This window comes from Alternaria metachromatica, assembly GCF_023757995.1.
Source record: "Alternaria metachromatica strain BMP 0045 chromosome Unknown scaffold_1, whole genome shotgun sequence".
Lineage (NCBI taxonomy): Eukaryota > Fungi > Ascomycota > Dothideomycetes > Pleosporales > Pleosporaceae > Alternaria > Alternaria metachromatica.
This window is the reverse complement of record NW_026055492.1, coordinates 1,864,354-1,880,406: the sequence shown is the minus strand read 5'-3', so window position 1 is coordinate 1,880,406 and position 16,053 is coordinate 1,864,354. Positions and strand designations below refer to the sequence as shown.

Genomic DNA, 16,053 nt, shown 5'->3' with positions numbered 1-16,053 from the left:
CATCATCTGCCGCCGACCCCTGGCAATCGAGCTTCACTGGATGGGCGGAGCCGCATCACGTGGAACCTAGGGACTGTGATTACTTTGACGGTGTAGTGATTCCAAATAGTTCAGCTTACTGCAAGAATATGGCGCTACATGAAATCAGGCTTCCTTGGATAGGCAGGAGGGTCATAAATCCCTGTTACCGAGCCACTGAAGGATTTGCGGTTACGAGCATCCGTACAGATACTGTCTGCGACTACTACCACCGGTATCATAGCACCCACCATAATGATCGCTGTTAGTATCTCATGTTGCACCGCCTATGCATTGCTCTTAACAATGTGCGGCGGATGAATATAACCTTGACGTTCAACAGGGCTCTGGCTCGACATTGTGTCCTATATCGTAGGCAGTATTTGTGTTCATTGTACTAGGAACCGTTCCATATACTCAACTACAGTATGGCGACGGCAATAATGAAGATTTCGCCACGTCAGCGTCATGATCACCATCTAGAAGGCAATCATCGCTCGGCATGTCCAAGACAGCACTTTTCAGTGCCGAATGCTCAACGGCAGCGGTTAGCACACACAATGTGATGCTGTGCTCATAATCTCATTGATCAATTACTGTAACCAAGAGTTGATGAATAGGACGTTCCATAATACACTGCGAAGGGGCTCTGCGTGAGATGTCGATTTTGGTGAGTGGGGCTGCTCTTACCTAGGTACCAAATACTGGATGTACTCTGCTAGTGATGACATTCAGATTCATGCTAAGGTGACGTGACTGATCAGCAATGTAAGATTCAGACGACAAGTCATTCAACGCATAGCTTGAAAACTTGAAGAGCCGTCACGTTGCGGTCACTTCTCTTGAAGAGTTGAGATGCCGCATATCTGAGCCCAAACATGACCAGCTCTCAACCCTAATACAAGAACAATAGAACAGCCACCCCCAAATATAACACGACTGGATAAAATGACTGCTGATGCCCTCTGCAATGTGTATAAAGTTTGCTGCAACTTAATCTCGTGGATGTGCAGGTCAAAATAGACCACGTGGAGACAAACGTGAGTGAACGCCGCAGAACAACCATCTCCGATCCGCGCACAGGAGATCTCTGAGTCCCATAGCACACCCAGACGCTCGAATTGCATCAAAGGCCCATGCCCCCGTCAGACTCACATCTGCGTCCCAACACCCTCATTTGGCCTATCACACCCTTTCGCGGGAGCTCAGATCAATTCCCACGATCCAGCCCCAATAATCGTGACAAGCGGAAAATGTCATGACCTTACTAGCGGGACGCGATAGGCGGTAGTATGCTTATACTGACAGGGTTCCATACCCCCTCTACGCAGAATCCGGATGGCAAGGCAGTACGCAGTGCCCATCTCCGTCTCTCGCTCCCCGCCACAGCACTCAACAAATACACGTATGATATCACGTCATGTATCTAATGAATAGCTCTTTCTCTTTCCGGCACGATGCACTGCAGACCAGCGCCCCGTTCCATACTTCCTTCACACCCATCCGGTGGCGGAGCTGCAGCATCGAAGGCACGCTGCGATCGAGCGGGGGGCACCAGATCAACTCACATTATCCAAGAAAGGGCAAAATGTGTGGCTATTGGATGGAGATGGTATGATCGAATCCCAACTGTCCAGGTGCGTCTGCACACCTCAGTAGGCATCCTAGGAAGCAATCAGTCACTAACAACCCTGACAAGTATCGACTGCCCTTACATTGACCAATGCCATAAATTACGCGGCAACCTCATTTTTCCCTCTCTGACAGACAATCACCCTTCTCCGCGGCATTTTGGCAACGAGCCAAGTCTGATTTGCACTCACTGAAGCGCCAGCCCATCAAGGGCTCACGCACCTTTCATGCTTACCACCTGGGCAGACCCCGGAGCTCTACTGGGCGTTGGATAATTAATGCACGTCGTCTACTTGGTACAACGTGCATGCTGTACAGATCTGTGCCGCTACTCAACACCCACACTTGCTTCTTCACTAAAGCGCCCCAGTCAATGAATTCTACAGGCGTCACCCCCAAAGCTAGCTGATGCGCCATGCCTTACTACATTACCCATGAGGCTGTCTTCGCTTAGTCGACAGATAGGATTAAGGCACTCCGTTCTATGATGAACTATTAGCAGCCCGTGTCAGTCTGGAGTGTGGCATGCTATCCCCGACCAATCTACCCAACCCGTAGCGAATGACCCAATTTATACTTCTGAGCTAAGTGTACGCATCCCCAATTGCAATAGTGAAGCATCACATCATGACCCACATGATCAAGCCGGCGTATTGATAACACACTCTACCATCGCTGCGACAATGTCACCGATATCAAACTCGAGTACACATTCCTTGTAGAGTAAGATTCTATTCCCTAGACTCGAGATGTCCCGTCAAGCTACAATGTAGAAGAGTGTCTATAAGGTATCACATCATACATGTTATAAAGCTCATGGAGAGACATACGTGCAGCGAGCAACAAAGGCCAATCACTCCGAGTTGGTAATCCACTCCCACCAGCCGAGCTGAGGCAGCCCAGTCTCAATGCCGCACGCCCTAACGACAGCCACGACGACAGCACCCAACACGCTCATGCCGCCTAGCACCTTCACGAGAACGAAGCTCTGTCGCCTTAATTCGTCGCCGAAATTGCACAGGCCAAGCGGATCTCGCGAGTCCAGCCCAACAGCTTTGGCATAGCGTTGACTGACCTTAACAGTCTTCTTCTCGTCGCTGTTGCGTCTGACTACCGCCCATTCAGCTCTCGGTAACTCGCCAGGCGATGCGACGATCGTGCCCTTCGATACCTCCTCGCCGACGCGCTCGAGCAGCCATTTAGCCCTGTCGTTGCTCTGGAGTTCCTCGAATCGTTCTCTTTCGTTTCGTCGGCTGCGCTGCAGATCTGTTGCCCATCTTGCTATCCGTACTTCGTTGAGGCGCTGCTCGCCTTGCGCCGTGTTGTTGTATCTTGCCAGTGAAAAGTTGCCAAGGGGCTCGAGAGACTCGGAGTTGGCTAAGGAGGGAGAAGAGGCGAGGAGAGGGGATTGTAGGTTCGATGGGTAGAATGGTGATCCTGATCCGGGTACCAGGACACCTGATGGCGATGCAGCGGAGAATACTGAGGATGCTGCGGATGCTGATAAAGAGGTTAGCTTGCACAATGTGGCAGGGAGATGATCTTACAATTTAGGTGGGCTCCGTTCAGTCCGACTGAAGCCGTTGTCGGACTACGTGGTTGAGCTAGACTCTGTAGCATTACAGAGTCGCCTGGTAGCTTAATCCTGCGCCGCCATGCTAAGAACTTCTTCGCTGCTGAATACCGAAGCCACGCAATGGAGTCAGGATCGAATACCCGGTTGACTAGTGGAGCGAGTTCAGAGGGAAGAAGAGGCTGCACGTAGTCGGGCGACATGAGCAAGGACGCATCCATGTTATCGTGGTCTGGACCAGACGTCGAGGAGACGGCGTAAGGATAGGTTGGTGTAGTGAAGGGGTATTCAGCTGCCTCACTTGGCGCTCCTGATCCCGAAGTCCTAGCGACCGGAAGGCCCTGTACGGCAAGTAAGGCATCGTCCATAGCCTTTCCGAAGAAGAAGGGTCTAAGAGCAGTGGTTTGCAGCCGTGCGAGTATGGACGTCTTTAGAGCTACCACTTCTTGCGCCGAAAGTGTGTCTGATTTGGCAATGACAGGCACGACGTTGGTAAAGTGCGATAGCCGTTGCATGTACTCCACATCTTTCGTGATGTCTCGATCTGGGTGAAGTCAGTAAGAATGACAGTACGAACGATGGTTTAGCTTACTTGGTGGGAGCAAGTATATGACGACGTCAACTAGGACGCCCCCACTACCACTGACGACCCCAAGCACATCATTGTCTTCTAACGTTGTTACTGATGAGGTCTGGTATAACAGCGACTCGACATAGTCTATCACCATGCTCATATCCTTCTCCGCAGAACCTTGTGAGTACCCAGGAGTGTCTACGAAACATATGTTTCTCTCCAAGACAGTATCCATACTGCTCTTTCTTCTCCGCAGAATGCCGCTCTCTTCGGTATCAGTCCACCAATGAGGGTAAGGCTTCGTGCTCGCATGTATCTCAGTCACCCGGGTTGTGACCGCGTGCTCGGCTTTCTTTGTGCGGGATTTCGACTTCGTCGGGCGTGACGGCGCGCTCGGCTGGGAGGGCGATAGAGGATCTACGTGTACGATGTCTTCGCAGGCCTGAACGATGGATCGAATGAGGGACGATTTGCCGACACCTGTAAAGTGCTTGTCAGTATAGCGCTTTCTACCGAAATGATATCGCATGTCGCGACTATGACGCACCTGTCTCGCCCGCCACCATAACTCTCAGCTTTCCCATAGCCTTGCCTCTGGTTGTGAAAGGCCTCCTGGTTGGCATCTGCATCTCAGGCATGACCAGCTGCGGAAAGCTCGCCATGTCCGGCTGCACCTCTACCTGCTCTTCCTCCTCTCCACTCGAAACAACGGCCTGGCTCGCAGCATCATCCATGGCAAACTCCTCATCGGACAGCTTGAGCGACGTTATCGAAGCGGACCTCGGTGTACTCCCCATAGCGGACGTGGGGAGTGGGGAAGGAACGTCGACGCTGGCGGCGGGAAGTTTAAAGTGTGTAATCGAGTCATTTTTCGTGTAGTTTCTCCTCAGTTTCCGTACCGAAGTTATCCTGGATCTGTCTGGCGGTGTGGCTGAATCTGTCGAAGAGCTATGCGACTCGGATCTTGAACTCTTTGCCCCATGATGCTGCGTCTTACTAGCCTTTTCTGGATCTGTACCTTCTGGGCCGAAAGCAGCCTCCAAAGTATCGGCAAGACTCTGGACTCCGAATGTACTATCCTGCTGCTTTGCTGCAGCAGTCGCGCTGTGAGGAGGAACCATGGTGTGCTCCAAATCCCCGACGCGCTTCATGACGAAGGTAGTGGGGACATTGCTCGAAGGGGCGGTAGGATGATCGACGCTTGATTTACGAGATCGCGGCCGAACAGTAGCAGGCAGGGCGTCGCCGCCCGGTAGCGGTCGCATCTTTGCAGAGCTCCTGGGGCATATGTTGCAGAGTAGGTGAGTTCAGCGGGTTGAAAGCGAGAGTCTTGGTCAGCTTCAGTAGATACCGAGTGGTGATGTGATGCACGTCGCGCGACGGCCCCGCTTAGCCCCGCGCGATCTACTGCGACCTTAGCCTCGTGATAATGCGCCAGCGTTAATTAAGTGGAGTGTGAGGAAGAGCAGTAGCCAGATTATCGGGGTATCAGGGTACGAGTGTTTCGTATGCACGAAACGCAGGTTGGCGCGGCTTGAAGCTTATGGGCTGTTGCTGATGCAGGTGATTGCGCGTCTTCGAATCAACGGTCAGCGCAGCACTAGGCACATCCCGCGTCGCACTATACCTATCAGGTGACGTTATCAGCAATCACCAGACAACCTCACTCTAGTACATCTACACCGTGTTGGAGCGTATATCATTTATTGTATTCGTACCAGATCATCTCACGATTTGACTGCCCTTCCCCGTCCGATCCTGTTGTCGCCGAAGCTATGCTGTACACCCATTACACCAGATGCTATGACATCCCTAGCCCGTACCCAGGAACCCCCAGATAGCCTTCCCTAAACATTACTTGACGAAGAATGCGACCGCGAAGAAGGGAATATGTTCGAAAACGGCTGAACGGATATACACGGATACAGAAAGGAAACATGCAGAAACGAAACCACTCGCTATGCAAGGGCTCAGAGCCCTAAGACGAACGCGTACGCCCAGACTTTTCCTCGAAATGAAATGACTTTTATACAAGCGCTGAAAGGGGGTCGGTACAGTACATGGCTAAAGCCGTCAGTCGTGAGGCCATCGAGTCAAACCGACTCAACAGGAGATAGAAGAAGAATGCCAAAAGGAACGAGGGAGTAAGCAGCGCGTGAAGCCTCCTATGATTCCTGAGGAGCAGCACCGCCGCGACCGCCACGCATGGGTCCACCGCGTCCCCGAGGTTGGAAGTTGCCACGGGGTGCTTGACCACCCATACCGCCACGGCCGCCGCGAGGAGCACCGCCACGAGGGAATCCTCCTCCCCTGTTGAACTGGCCGGGGTTCTGGCGGCGTTCCTCGACCTTGATCTCAATGCCGTTGATCGTGTGGGGGTTGGCTGCGACGGCAGCTTGGAAGCCAGCGGGTGTCTTGAAGTCGACGAAAGCACAGTTCTGCAGGGTGTTAGTTGAGGTACCATGTGGTGAAGCACATTTACTTACCTTGCCACGGCTGATGTCAAGGTACTCGATCTCGCCGTACTTGGTCAGGGCAGTCTTCAGAGCAGCGTCGTCGACTTGGCTGTAGACGTTCTTGATGTAAGCGCGCTTCTGGTCGGGGTCGGCGGCGGGTCCTGCGTTCTGTGCGCGGGACTGCTCCTTCTTGTGTCCAGTGGCTGTTTGCCAGCCAGCAGCCTCGCCCTGGCTTGTCGCGGGGGATTGGTCACGAGCAGGTGCTGAGGTCTGGCTGGGGGCGGCAGCAGCGGCTTGAGCAGGAGCGGCGGCAGCGGCCTTGGGCTGCGAAGGAGCTTGCTGGGCGGCGGGGGCGTTGACGACGGGAGTGGCGACCTTGTGTGCAGAGGCGGCGAGGCTGGCCCAAGTTCGGGGAGCGGCAGGCTTGGGGGGACCAGAGGGCATGGCAACGGGGGCGGCCTTTTGGGCGGGGGCCGGTGCGGCAGCGGCAGGCTTCTCAGGCTCGGCCGTCTCCTCAGCGGCGGGGGTTGGCTCTGCGACCTTCTCCTCGACAGCAGCAGGTGCCTCCTCAGCAGCGGGCTGCTCAATCTCCTCTGGAACCTGTTGAGCCGGGGCAGCAGGCGCGACCTCCTCGACAGACGGCTCCTCTTGCGCAGCCTGGTGTAGCTTGTTGTCCACCTTGTTCAGGTCCTCCTCGCTGGTCGCGATCTCGTCGCTCTGGTTGAGGTCGGCATTCTCGGGGACGGCAGCGGTGGGAGCAGGCTCCGTGACACCGTTGGGGGGCGCGGCCTGCTCTTGCTGGTCCTCGTCCTCCTCGGGCTCGTCGGCAAGGTAGCGGAAGATGTCGTTGAGGACGAAGTAGCCGTTGGTCTGCTCGGCGAGGACAAAGGTCTGCACGAAGCGCTTGTGGGGCTGGCCTTGGTTGGAGATCTCGCCGATGACTTGGATGACGATGTTGGCATCGGAGCCCTGCGAGTCGACGTTGGTAACGCGGACCTTGGTGTCCTTGAACTCAAGCTCCTTGATGCGCTCGTTGATGGCCTAGACACGAGTCAGCATGCATCGACTGCAATTGAGCGTGCTTCACGTACCTTCTGGCCTAGGCAGACGTTGACCTTGTCCTCCTCGACACCGGAAACATACTGGGAGCGCTTGTTATAGAAAAGCTGCAAATTGGGTCAGTCGCGTGGTCACCAAGAAAAGCCTTCCCGCAGTTGCGACTTACGTAGAGTCGGTCCGGGCTCTTGCTCAGGGTGGTGTAGTACTGCTCGACAAAGTACCAGCCGACCTCGTCCTTGGGGATCTCTGAGGCGGCGGCTTGCTGTGCGGGCTGGCTGGGCGTGGGCTGCTGCGAGGGTGTGAAGTTGGAGGCGCCGGTGGAGTAGCTGTTCTCGTACTGCTGCGGCGCGTAGTTGCCGTTGACGGGGCCGGATGACTCGGTGGATGCCATTTTCAATGTGCGGGTGACGGCGAGGTTATGCGGCGGGATGGAGGGCGAATTGCGTCGAGTTTGCGCGGAGTGTGGTGGGGGATGAGATACGCGAAGCAGAGGACAGGCGCCTAGATGCTAAGACAGCAAGTCGACGTTAGCATAGTAAAAAGCTATCCTCGGGCTAGTTGCGCGTACCGGGCCGTGTGCACTGAAATGGGATGGAATCCGGTGGAGATGCAGGAATAGGCGGGCGATGAGATGGCGATGCGCGGGTGTAGATGGCCGAATATATTATGCGAAGCTCCCCAGCAGATGATCGGGATGGATTCAGGGTAGTCGGGGCTTGGGCGTGGGTTGGTCGTTGTGCGCGTTCAAGCAAGAGTGCTAGTGAGGACCACACTGATTCGGAAGGCAAAATGCGAAGGAACCAAGTCTGTGCGTCGTTGCCCGATCAAGCGAACCTGTCCTGCACCTCCAGATTTCACCTCCATCGCTGCCTCGACCCAACGACTCTCGACAGACTTCACCACGAGAAGTGGCTTACTCGCTATCTTGCTATATTCACACTCGTCGATCAACAGCTGCAGTCACTCGCAAGCTATGCGTCATCAATGCCATGCGCATCTTGTCAGGGCGCCAACGCATGGAAGCGATTGCTGATTTGAGCGCAGAAGGATGATCCACACGTACCCATCGTGAGAATTCATGTTTGGGTGGCCGCACGCACATATAGGATGCATCTTCAGTTTGATGGTCCCATGTCGGACGCGGGTCGGAGATGCCATCATCTCCGACATCTCCTACGCGTCTCCCGCGCGCGCGTAAGAGCGAAATCCTTTCAACACCGCACTCGCCAGCAAATCTCTTCGAAAGACCGAATTGACCGTCTGAAATGTGGGTCACTGACTCCCGTCCCGCTGCTGCCTTCGCTGTTGTGGTAATGCGAATGTTGTGAGATATCTCGCCATTGGCTCGGCACGTCGGTCTGCGTCAAAGGCGAGGCCGAGCGCGAACAGGCGTGCAGGCCTACATGCAAACCTACCCCAATAATAGCTTGATATCGAATGTGCGGATCACACGGATTCCATGGTAAGGAGCGAAGCACCGTTACGCCTCTCAATGTCAACCTCAATGATTGACTACTTAATCATGGCCTAGCCCAGCTCTCATCTTACCAACTCCTTCACGCTCAACTTCCCAACCCTAGGCCTACCGTCTACTACCATGTCGCAGACTACAAGCTCAGTGGCATCTTTGCACGAGGAGAAGCCACGACTTCCCCAATCCGATATCGAACAACCGCCAGCACCGGTCGACGAAAAGCAACTCGATACGACCGAGCCTACAGCGGTCGTGAGCCCATTCCATCCTAGTCAATTTCCTGATGGCGGAAGAGACGCCTATCTGTGTCTCCTCGGAGGCTTTTGCTGTCTCTTCTGCTCATTTGGATGGCTAAACTGCGTCGGAGTGTTCCAAAGTTACTACCAGCGGAATCAGCTCAGCGCGTACTCGCCGTCTACCGTCGCCTGGATCGCTTCCCTCGAGATCTTCGTCATGTTTGCGCCTGGACCTATCGTCGGTTTCCTCTACGACAACTACGGCCCCAAGTACATATTATTGTTCGGTACTTTGTTCCACGTGCTTGGTCTAATGATGACCAGCCTATGCACCGAGTACTGGCAATTTATCCTCGCCCAAGGAATCTGCAGCCCTCTAGGTCTGAACTGTATCTTTCAGGCAGGAACGAGCACCATTCCTACATGGTTTCTGAAGAAGAGAGGCCTGGCATACGGGGTCATGGCAGCTGGCAGTGGACTAGGCGGCATCATCTTTCCTATCATGGCAACACACCTCATCCCCGAAATCGGCTATGGCTGGACAATGAGAACATTTGGCTTCCTCATCCTCGGCATGATGACTATCGCTTTCCTCACTGTCAAATCTCGCCTACCGCCACAACCCAGAACGTTCGAGTTCAAGGTGTTTGTGGAGCCTTTTGGTGATATTCGCTTCGTCTTACTGACGATTGCGTCATTTTTGTTCTTCATGGGACTGTGTAAGTTACCCCCCCTGTACGAGCTGCCGATAAGACGCGTACTAATCCCAGACTTAGTTATACCCATCAACTTTATCGAAGTTCAAGCGATGGCCGCTGGAATGTCAACTACCTTGGCTGGATATCTTCTAGCTATTCTCAACGCCGCTAGTATCTTCGGTCGCATCATTCCCGGTGCCCTCGCGGACAAGGTTGGCAAGTTCAATATGCAGTCACTCTGGTGCCTCGTAGCTGGCATTCTGGTCCTTGCCCTGGCTATCCCCGCATCAAGTAACGCGGCATTCATTACATTCGCCGGCCTCTACGGATTCGCTTCCGGTGCTTTCGTGTCACTGTTGCCTGCCCAGATCGCTTATATTTCCAAGGTCGAACAGATTGGGATCCGTGTTGGTGTTGTCTTCGCCTGCATCTCAATTGCGGGTTTGATCGGTAATCCAATTGCAGGAGCTATCGTCGTCCAAAACAATGGAAAGTACTGGGGGCTGAACGTCTTCTCTGGTGTCATGATGATGGCGGGAGCAAGCATGTATATACTGACGAGAATGTATATTGCAGGATGGAAGGTGCTTGCACTAGTTTAGTTGCATGCGTAATCAGAATCAAGCTTTGCCCACACTACGGGATGACGGATGTGCTTCATTACGAATGCGTAGTTATCTTGAAGAATATTCTAAGTAGAAATCTAGACGATCTTGAATATCGTTGCGTGTAAAGATTCAACAGCTTGTAAGCAGCGATGTACGATACAAGCTCTGTTGTGCCCTCGTGCCTTTTGAAACTCACTTCGTGTTCCACGTGTATGCGTGAGAAATCCTTAACTCCGAACTGAGTCCGTGGGTTGAGTGCACGGACCGTCGATTCATGATAATACCCAGCAGTGTCGCAGCTTCCTACACTCTGTCACTACACATATCAACCATGTCGACGCGTCCAAGGTTCTGGGCAAACGTTAATCATCAGCCTACCCACACTGAAGCGTGGTCTGAGCGTCTAGTCTGAGGAAGCACGGGCTGTTCGTTGTACGAAGGTTTGTACGATTCGCACATGGCCTCGTACATCAGCTTTCATGACCTTCCGCCGTTGTACGCACTGCACGCTACTCACTTTGATCTGTATTCGCTTAAAAACACCCATCGACCTTGAGACTCGTTCCTTCGTACCTAGGTAGTCGTACAAACAAGTGCCACCAAACAAGCAAAAGACGAAGCCAAGGGTGTTGTACGACTGCATAGGCCTATCACATACAGATTACTGAGCAGCCTATCATGCCCAAGCAGCGCCAAACCTGTACGCGGTGCTCTCAGAGACGGCAGAAATGCGATCGAAAGGCACCTTGCGCAAGATGCGTGCAGAACAATGAAGGTCATCTTTGCACGACCAAATGGGTGAACGGATACAACCCAAATGTTCATCGCAAATATCCCCGGAAGCTTTCGGCAGCCGGTTCAAGCGACACATCTACATCTGGCCCGTCTCCCGATGCAAATGCTCAGGTCGCGCTACCCCCAATCCATCCACAAACGGCAGGGTCTCAATCGGGTCGGAACGAGCCGCATGAGGAAGCAGTCTGGCGAACCGGTTTACCCGACATGACGATTAGCGCTATATTGGAAGAGAAAGATGCAGACGCCAATCAAAGCCGTTTCGACAAAAGCTTCTCTTACGCCCGGTCGAAACAATCGCCACGAGATAGACCGAACGGGTCGACCTCTATTGCGAGCTGCTACTCGGCTGCAGCGAGGATAGTGGAGACACAGTACCTGCAGTCAATTCTGCCGCCGAGAGAAAAGTTAATGCTTATTGTGGAGTACTACGAACAGTACATGATGTACTGGCACGGCGGCATCTACCATGGGCCAAGCTTTCGAAAGAAGCTGCTTCAAGCGTATGGTCAGTCGTGTGAGCTTGCTCTTCAAGACCTTGACTGGACATGGGTAGCCCTCTTGTGTAAGTTTACCTCCATTTCGAATGATGCAGGCCTACCTTACTTGATATGCCATCAATGCGAAGGTTACGGTGACCAGACTCAATCTTCTCGGTCGATACTAAAGTTACTAATTCCAATCTTGTAGTCGCAATTCTTTCATCCAGTATCATTGGCTCTTCAGAAATAGCTTCGACGTCCTGGGGCTTCTCGGTTGACGACAAAGTCCAGCTGGCACGCGTATGGGGCGGAGCATCGATCTCATGCCTGAACCTTGGGAATTATACATCGCAATACAGTATTCACTCGGTACAGACAATTCATATCATGCACGCGTATGAACATCTAGCTGGCTCAAGTAATCAATGGATCGCTCTCCGTAGTGTGGGGGTAGTCATTGCGAAAGGGCTTGGTTTGCACAAGTAGGTGGCATAGATTCCTGAGATACGGACTCTCGTAACTGATCGAGCAGACTTGGGCCCCATCCAGACGACGATAGGATAACTGAACTGGACGCAAGACAGAAAGAAGCATTTATCGAGCGTGAAATAGGCCGCAGGGTCTGGTATGGGACTGTATGTCAGGAGTGGTACGTCTACAGCGCGGTTCAGGCGATTCATGAACAATTCACTCATCTATTCTTTAGGCTGTGTTGTACTTCATCCGCCTCTTACACGTTGACACTCCAATGGCGGCATTTCACGAGCACAAGGCCACGCGAATTAGACGAAGAAACCATGACGCCCGTCGCCGACACAGAAATTCCAACAATCGTAGGTGTCGCCAAGTGGACCTTTGACTGCGCTGCGTTACTTCTCGACGTTCACAACGCTATGGTGGAACTCGAGGACAAAGACGACGCTATCAAATATGCCACAATCCTCAGATTTGATGGCGAAATGCGTACTTTGTGTACGGAGAAGCTGCCAAAATATCTTCTTCCTCGGGTACCGCACGATCCCAGTTGGCCACAATGGGTCGTTTGGGCGAAGCGGCTGCACCACGCATCGACGCATCATAAGATCATTATGAGTGAGTATTCACCATCATAGATTGTGCAAGGATCTACACTAATTCTGCCACGTATCATCAGTCCATCAAAACTTCTTGAGCAAGAGCTTCAAGGACGTCCGCTACACATACAGCCGGTGGGCTTGTATGAGCGCAGCGCAGAGTCTCATCAGCTTGTACACCACTCGAGATGCGCAAGAGCCGCAGTGGTGGGTCGAACAAGCTTTCATCATCACCGCAGGTATTTGCCTCATTCTGGAGCTCTTTCATCGTGCTGAAGCAGACGCGGAGGCACAAGAGTGCCATCTACATGTCACGCGAGCCATCAGGTGCTTGCAACTGTTTCACACGTCAAGTGTTGCAGTGCACGGCGTGCGTCTGCTCATGTCGCTTATGGCAGAGTATGAGAAGCTCAGAGATGGATCAAGCCAAAGGTCCACACTATCAGTGGACACAGCAACCACCCAAACCTGTCCCTATATTCCCGGCAATACGGCTGGTATTCCCATGCCGGACACTGACCGTGCGACTCAACAGCTGCCTCTAGATTCTGAGGTTCAACCAACATTCGCCGATCCGACCACGTGGAATTTCGATATCGACAGTCTGGGCTTCGAAGATCTGATGGACTATCTGCCCTCAGAAGGCTTGTTGAACAATAATGTCCTCAATGCCAGCATGTTGTCTGGTACTGGATGGCCGATGTGGTAGCTCTTTCCCCATTCATTAACAATCGATCTCACCGATCGCGCTGGTTCCTTCCGTCACGACAAGCAAGTGGTCTGACACCGAGGTGGCTCCTCCCTTGTCGGATCTTTTCAGAGCTCTGTTTAGTCTCCCCGAGTAGCCAACCTGACAACTGTATGCTCACGCATGATCGATTGCGTAGACACCACCTGATAAGGCAAGCTTATGACAGCTCATTACAAACACGCGCTAACAGGTGCAGTCACTCAGCGACGGCAGTATGTCTCAGGACCCTGAACTCGACAAGATGCTTGTGCTCGACGCACTGAGCAGCGGCCTCAACATATCCATGACAGAGCTCCTCAGCATCCTCGGTCGACAAGCCCCGATCTCAAACCTTCTTCTCGGACCCGTCATCAGACCACAGCAAATCCCCATGACGGCGGCATCTCATCCCGAACCGAGCACGCTTCTACAACAGAAGGCGCCGGCGACGACGGGGGGACAGCACCTGTTGAAGGAGTTCCACATTGTATACTGGACCGCTTTGGGTCTCGTCACCCTCATCGCTATAGCGGCTATCTGGACGAAAGCTCACATGGCGGCGCAAAAGGGTCGGAAGTCGTTCGAGGCCAAGAAACCTATGTCGGACGTTGAGAAATGGCACATGCGGCGTCAGAAGGCCCGCGATGAGGCGTCCATGGCGCTGGGGCAGGTGGATGATCAAGCTCCGGGTACGTGAATGCGTGGCTAAAAACAGAACGCGGAAATGGTTTCGCGATGCTGGAGGGCCCCACTGGGAGCTTCTGCGCTTCTTATTTTGTGTTTGTATTTGTTCGTGGAGGATGGCAACCGCGTATGGCAGATTTTAGCGTATCAAGCGAGGCAAGAGAATCGAGTGCATGTATAATACCGGATCACTGAATACTCCCCTCTAATCACAACTGCTCATTGTCTCACAATCTTCGTTTCTGTTGCTGCCGCTTCATCAGAGTCGCGCATCCAGTCAAACCTCGGCAACTCGTTGTACCCCACACCCGTAGACGCGTCGATCTCCCGGCATGCATTTGGTGCATGTACTACTCTCGTTGTTTACTGCAATGCTTCAACTTGTAATGTGTAGGGATACGTCGCTAAATTGGAATTGACGTTCCATGTGTTGATCTGCAACGATGAAGGCCATCCACATCGACAGATTCGTCTCTGTAAGCCACCTATCTAAGTATCTACATCATCTTCCCTAACCATGACAATCTACAGAACGTGACAGACCTCAAACCTTCCACCATCCCAAATCCATTCTCAAAATCGTCGCAAGATATTCACATCAAAATCACCCACGCAGCCGTAACACACGTCGACCTCCTCTACGCCCAAGGCCTGCACCAAAACAACCGCAGACACGTCCAACCGCCCTTCATCCTAGGCACAGAATACGCCGGCATAATAACCAATAGCCCCCCTTCCTCTTCCTTCCCGCCCGGCACCCGCGTCTTCGGCGGCGGCCTAGGCGCCTACGCAGAGCAAATATGCGTCTCTGAACCCTCTGTCCGCCGCGTCCCCTCGCAATGGACGAACGCTGAAGCCTGCGCCGTTGGCGCAAGCGGTGCTGTCAGTTACGGCGCTTTGATATCAGTTGCGCTTCTCAAAGCCGGAGAAACCGTTCTCGTGCTCGGTGCGAGTGGCGGGTTGGGTGTCATGGCTGTGCAGATTGCCAAGGCGGTTGGGGCGAGGGTTGTTGCTGTTGTGGGGAGTGAGGAAAAGGCTGAGGTTGTGAAGAGTGTTGGGGCGGATGAGGTTGTTGATTATGGACAGGAGGGGTGGGAAGCGAGGGTTAAGGCGTTGGGGAATGGTGGGGAGGGGGTCGATGTCGTGTATGATGGCATTGGGGCTGTGGAGAGTGGGATTAGGTGTTTGAGGTATCGGGGGAGGTTGGTGGTTGTCGGGTTTGCGGCAAGAGGAGGAAAGATGGAGAACCTGAAGGTCAACAAGATTCTGCTCAAGGGGGTTGCGGTGTTTGGTTATGTAAGTATGCCTTTCGTGGTCGTCCTGCACTTGGGATTTTGCGCGTTCGTTTCGTGTGCTGACTCACGATAGCGGTTTGGAGAAGATGGGAGAAGAGATCCGCAACGGACTCAAGATGTGTGGGACGGGTTCATGAAGTTGGTCGAGGATGGTAAGATTCGGCCTGTCATATACAAGGAGGATTACTGGGGGTTGGAGGCGGTTAGTAGAGCGCTGGAGGATGTAAGGGAGCGGAAAGCTTGGGGAAGGGCTGTGATAAGGGTATGCGAAGTAGAAGAGGATAAGACGGAGCAGAAGGCAAGGTTATGATATTGAGATATAGATGTTGCTACTCAAGGTGTCGACTTGACGCGATCCTCTGTGGGCAGTAGGTCACGATCTCCTATTTGATGGTGTGTCTCGTGATGGGCGTGTAAAGCATGTAGATTTGCAGCTTTCATCCAGAGACCATCGTAATTATACTGAATCTGTATTGCTTTAGAGGTTATCTCTACGCGTTGGTCATGCTTCACCCTGGAGGCGTGGCGTCGAGGCCATCAAAGGCGCACGGACCCTCGCGGCGCGCCGCCTTAGCGCGGTTTCTTTGGATGGGCCTTGTTCGACGTTCCCATGTTTAAAACATAACCCGTCAACTTCGACGCTCGCCGTCTGCTCTTACTTTCCTC

The 16,053-nt window shown here is 53.2% G+C and overlaps 4 protein-coding genes across 4 annotated transcripts; 2 read left to right on the top strand and 2 right to left on the bottom strand.

Annotated features, from left to right (window-relative positions):
* Positions 1–2,503: 2,503 nt before the first annotated feature.
* J4E83_000606 (uncharacterized protein) lies at positions 2,504–4,948 on the bottom strand (the record flags this gene model as incomplete). The annotated part of the gene is made up of 4 exons (XM_049327567.1): positions 2,504–3,150; positions 3,198–3,767; positions 3,816–4,277; positions 4,345–4,948. The coding sequence occupies 4 exons, from the start codon at positions 4,946–4,948 to the stop codon at positions 2,504–2,506; spliced, it is 2,283 nt and encodes a 760-aa protein (XP_049193712.1).
* A 1,014-nt stretch (positions 4,949–5,962) lies between these two features.
* J4E83_000605 (uncharacterized protein) lies at positions 5,963–7,703 on the bottom strand (the record flags this gene model as incomplete). The annotated part of the gene is made up of 4 exons (XM_049327566.1): positions 5,963–6,235; positions 6,284–7,294; positions 7,345–7,419; positions 7,479–7,703. The coding sequence occupies 4 exons, from the start codon at positions 7,701–7,703 to the stop codon at positions 5,963–5,965; spliced, it is 1,584 nt and encodes a 527-aa protein (XP_049193711.1).
* Positions 7,704–8,909: 1,206 nt separating this feature from the next.
* J4E83_000604 (uncharacterized protein) lies at positions 8,910–10,322 on the top strand (the record flags this gene model as incomplete). Its single annotated transcript, XM_049327565.1, has 2 exons — positions 8,910–9,741; positions 9,799–10,322. 2 exons carry the CDS (start codon positions 8,910–8,912, stop codon positions 10,320–10,322), a joined length of 1,356 nt encoding a protein of 451 aa, XP_049193710.1.
* A 2,080-nt stretch (positions 10,323–12,402) lies between these two features.
* On the top strand, positions 12,403–15,697 carry J4E83_000603 (uncharacterized protein; the record flags this gene model as incomplete). Its single annotated transcript, XM_049327564.1, has 4 exons — positions 12,403–12,612; positions 13,626–14,015; positions 14,624–15,388; positions 15,461–15,697. 4 exons carry the CDS (start codon positions 12,403–12,405, stop codon positions 15,695–15,697), a joined length of 1,602 nt encoding a protein of 533 aa, XP_049193709.1.
* Positions 15,698–16,053: the final 356 nt, after the last annotated feature.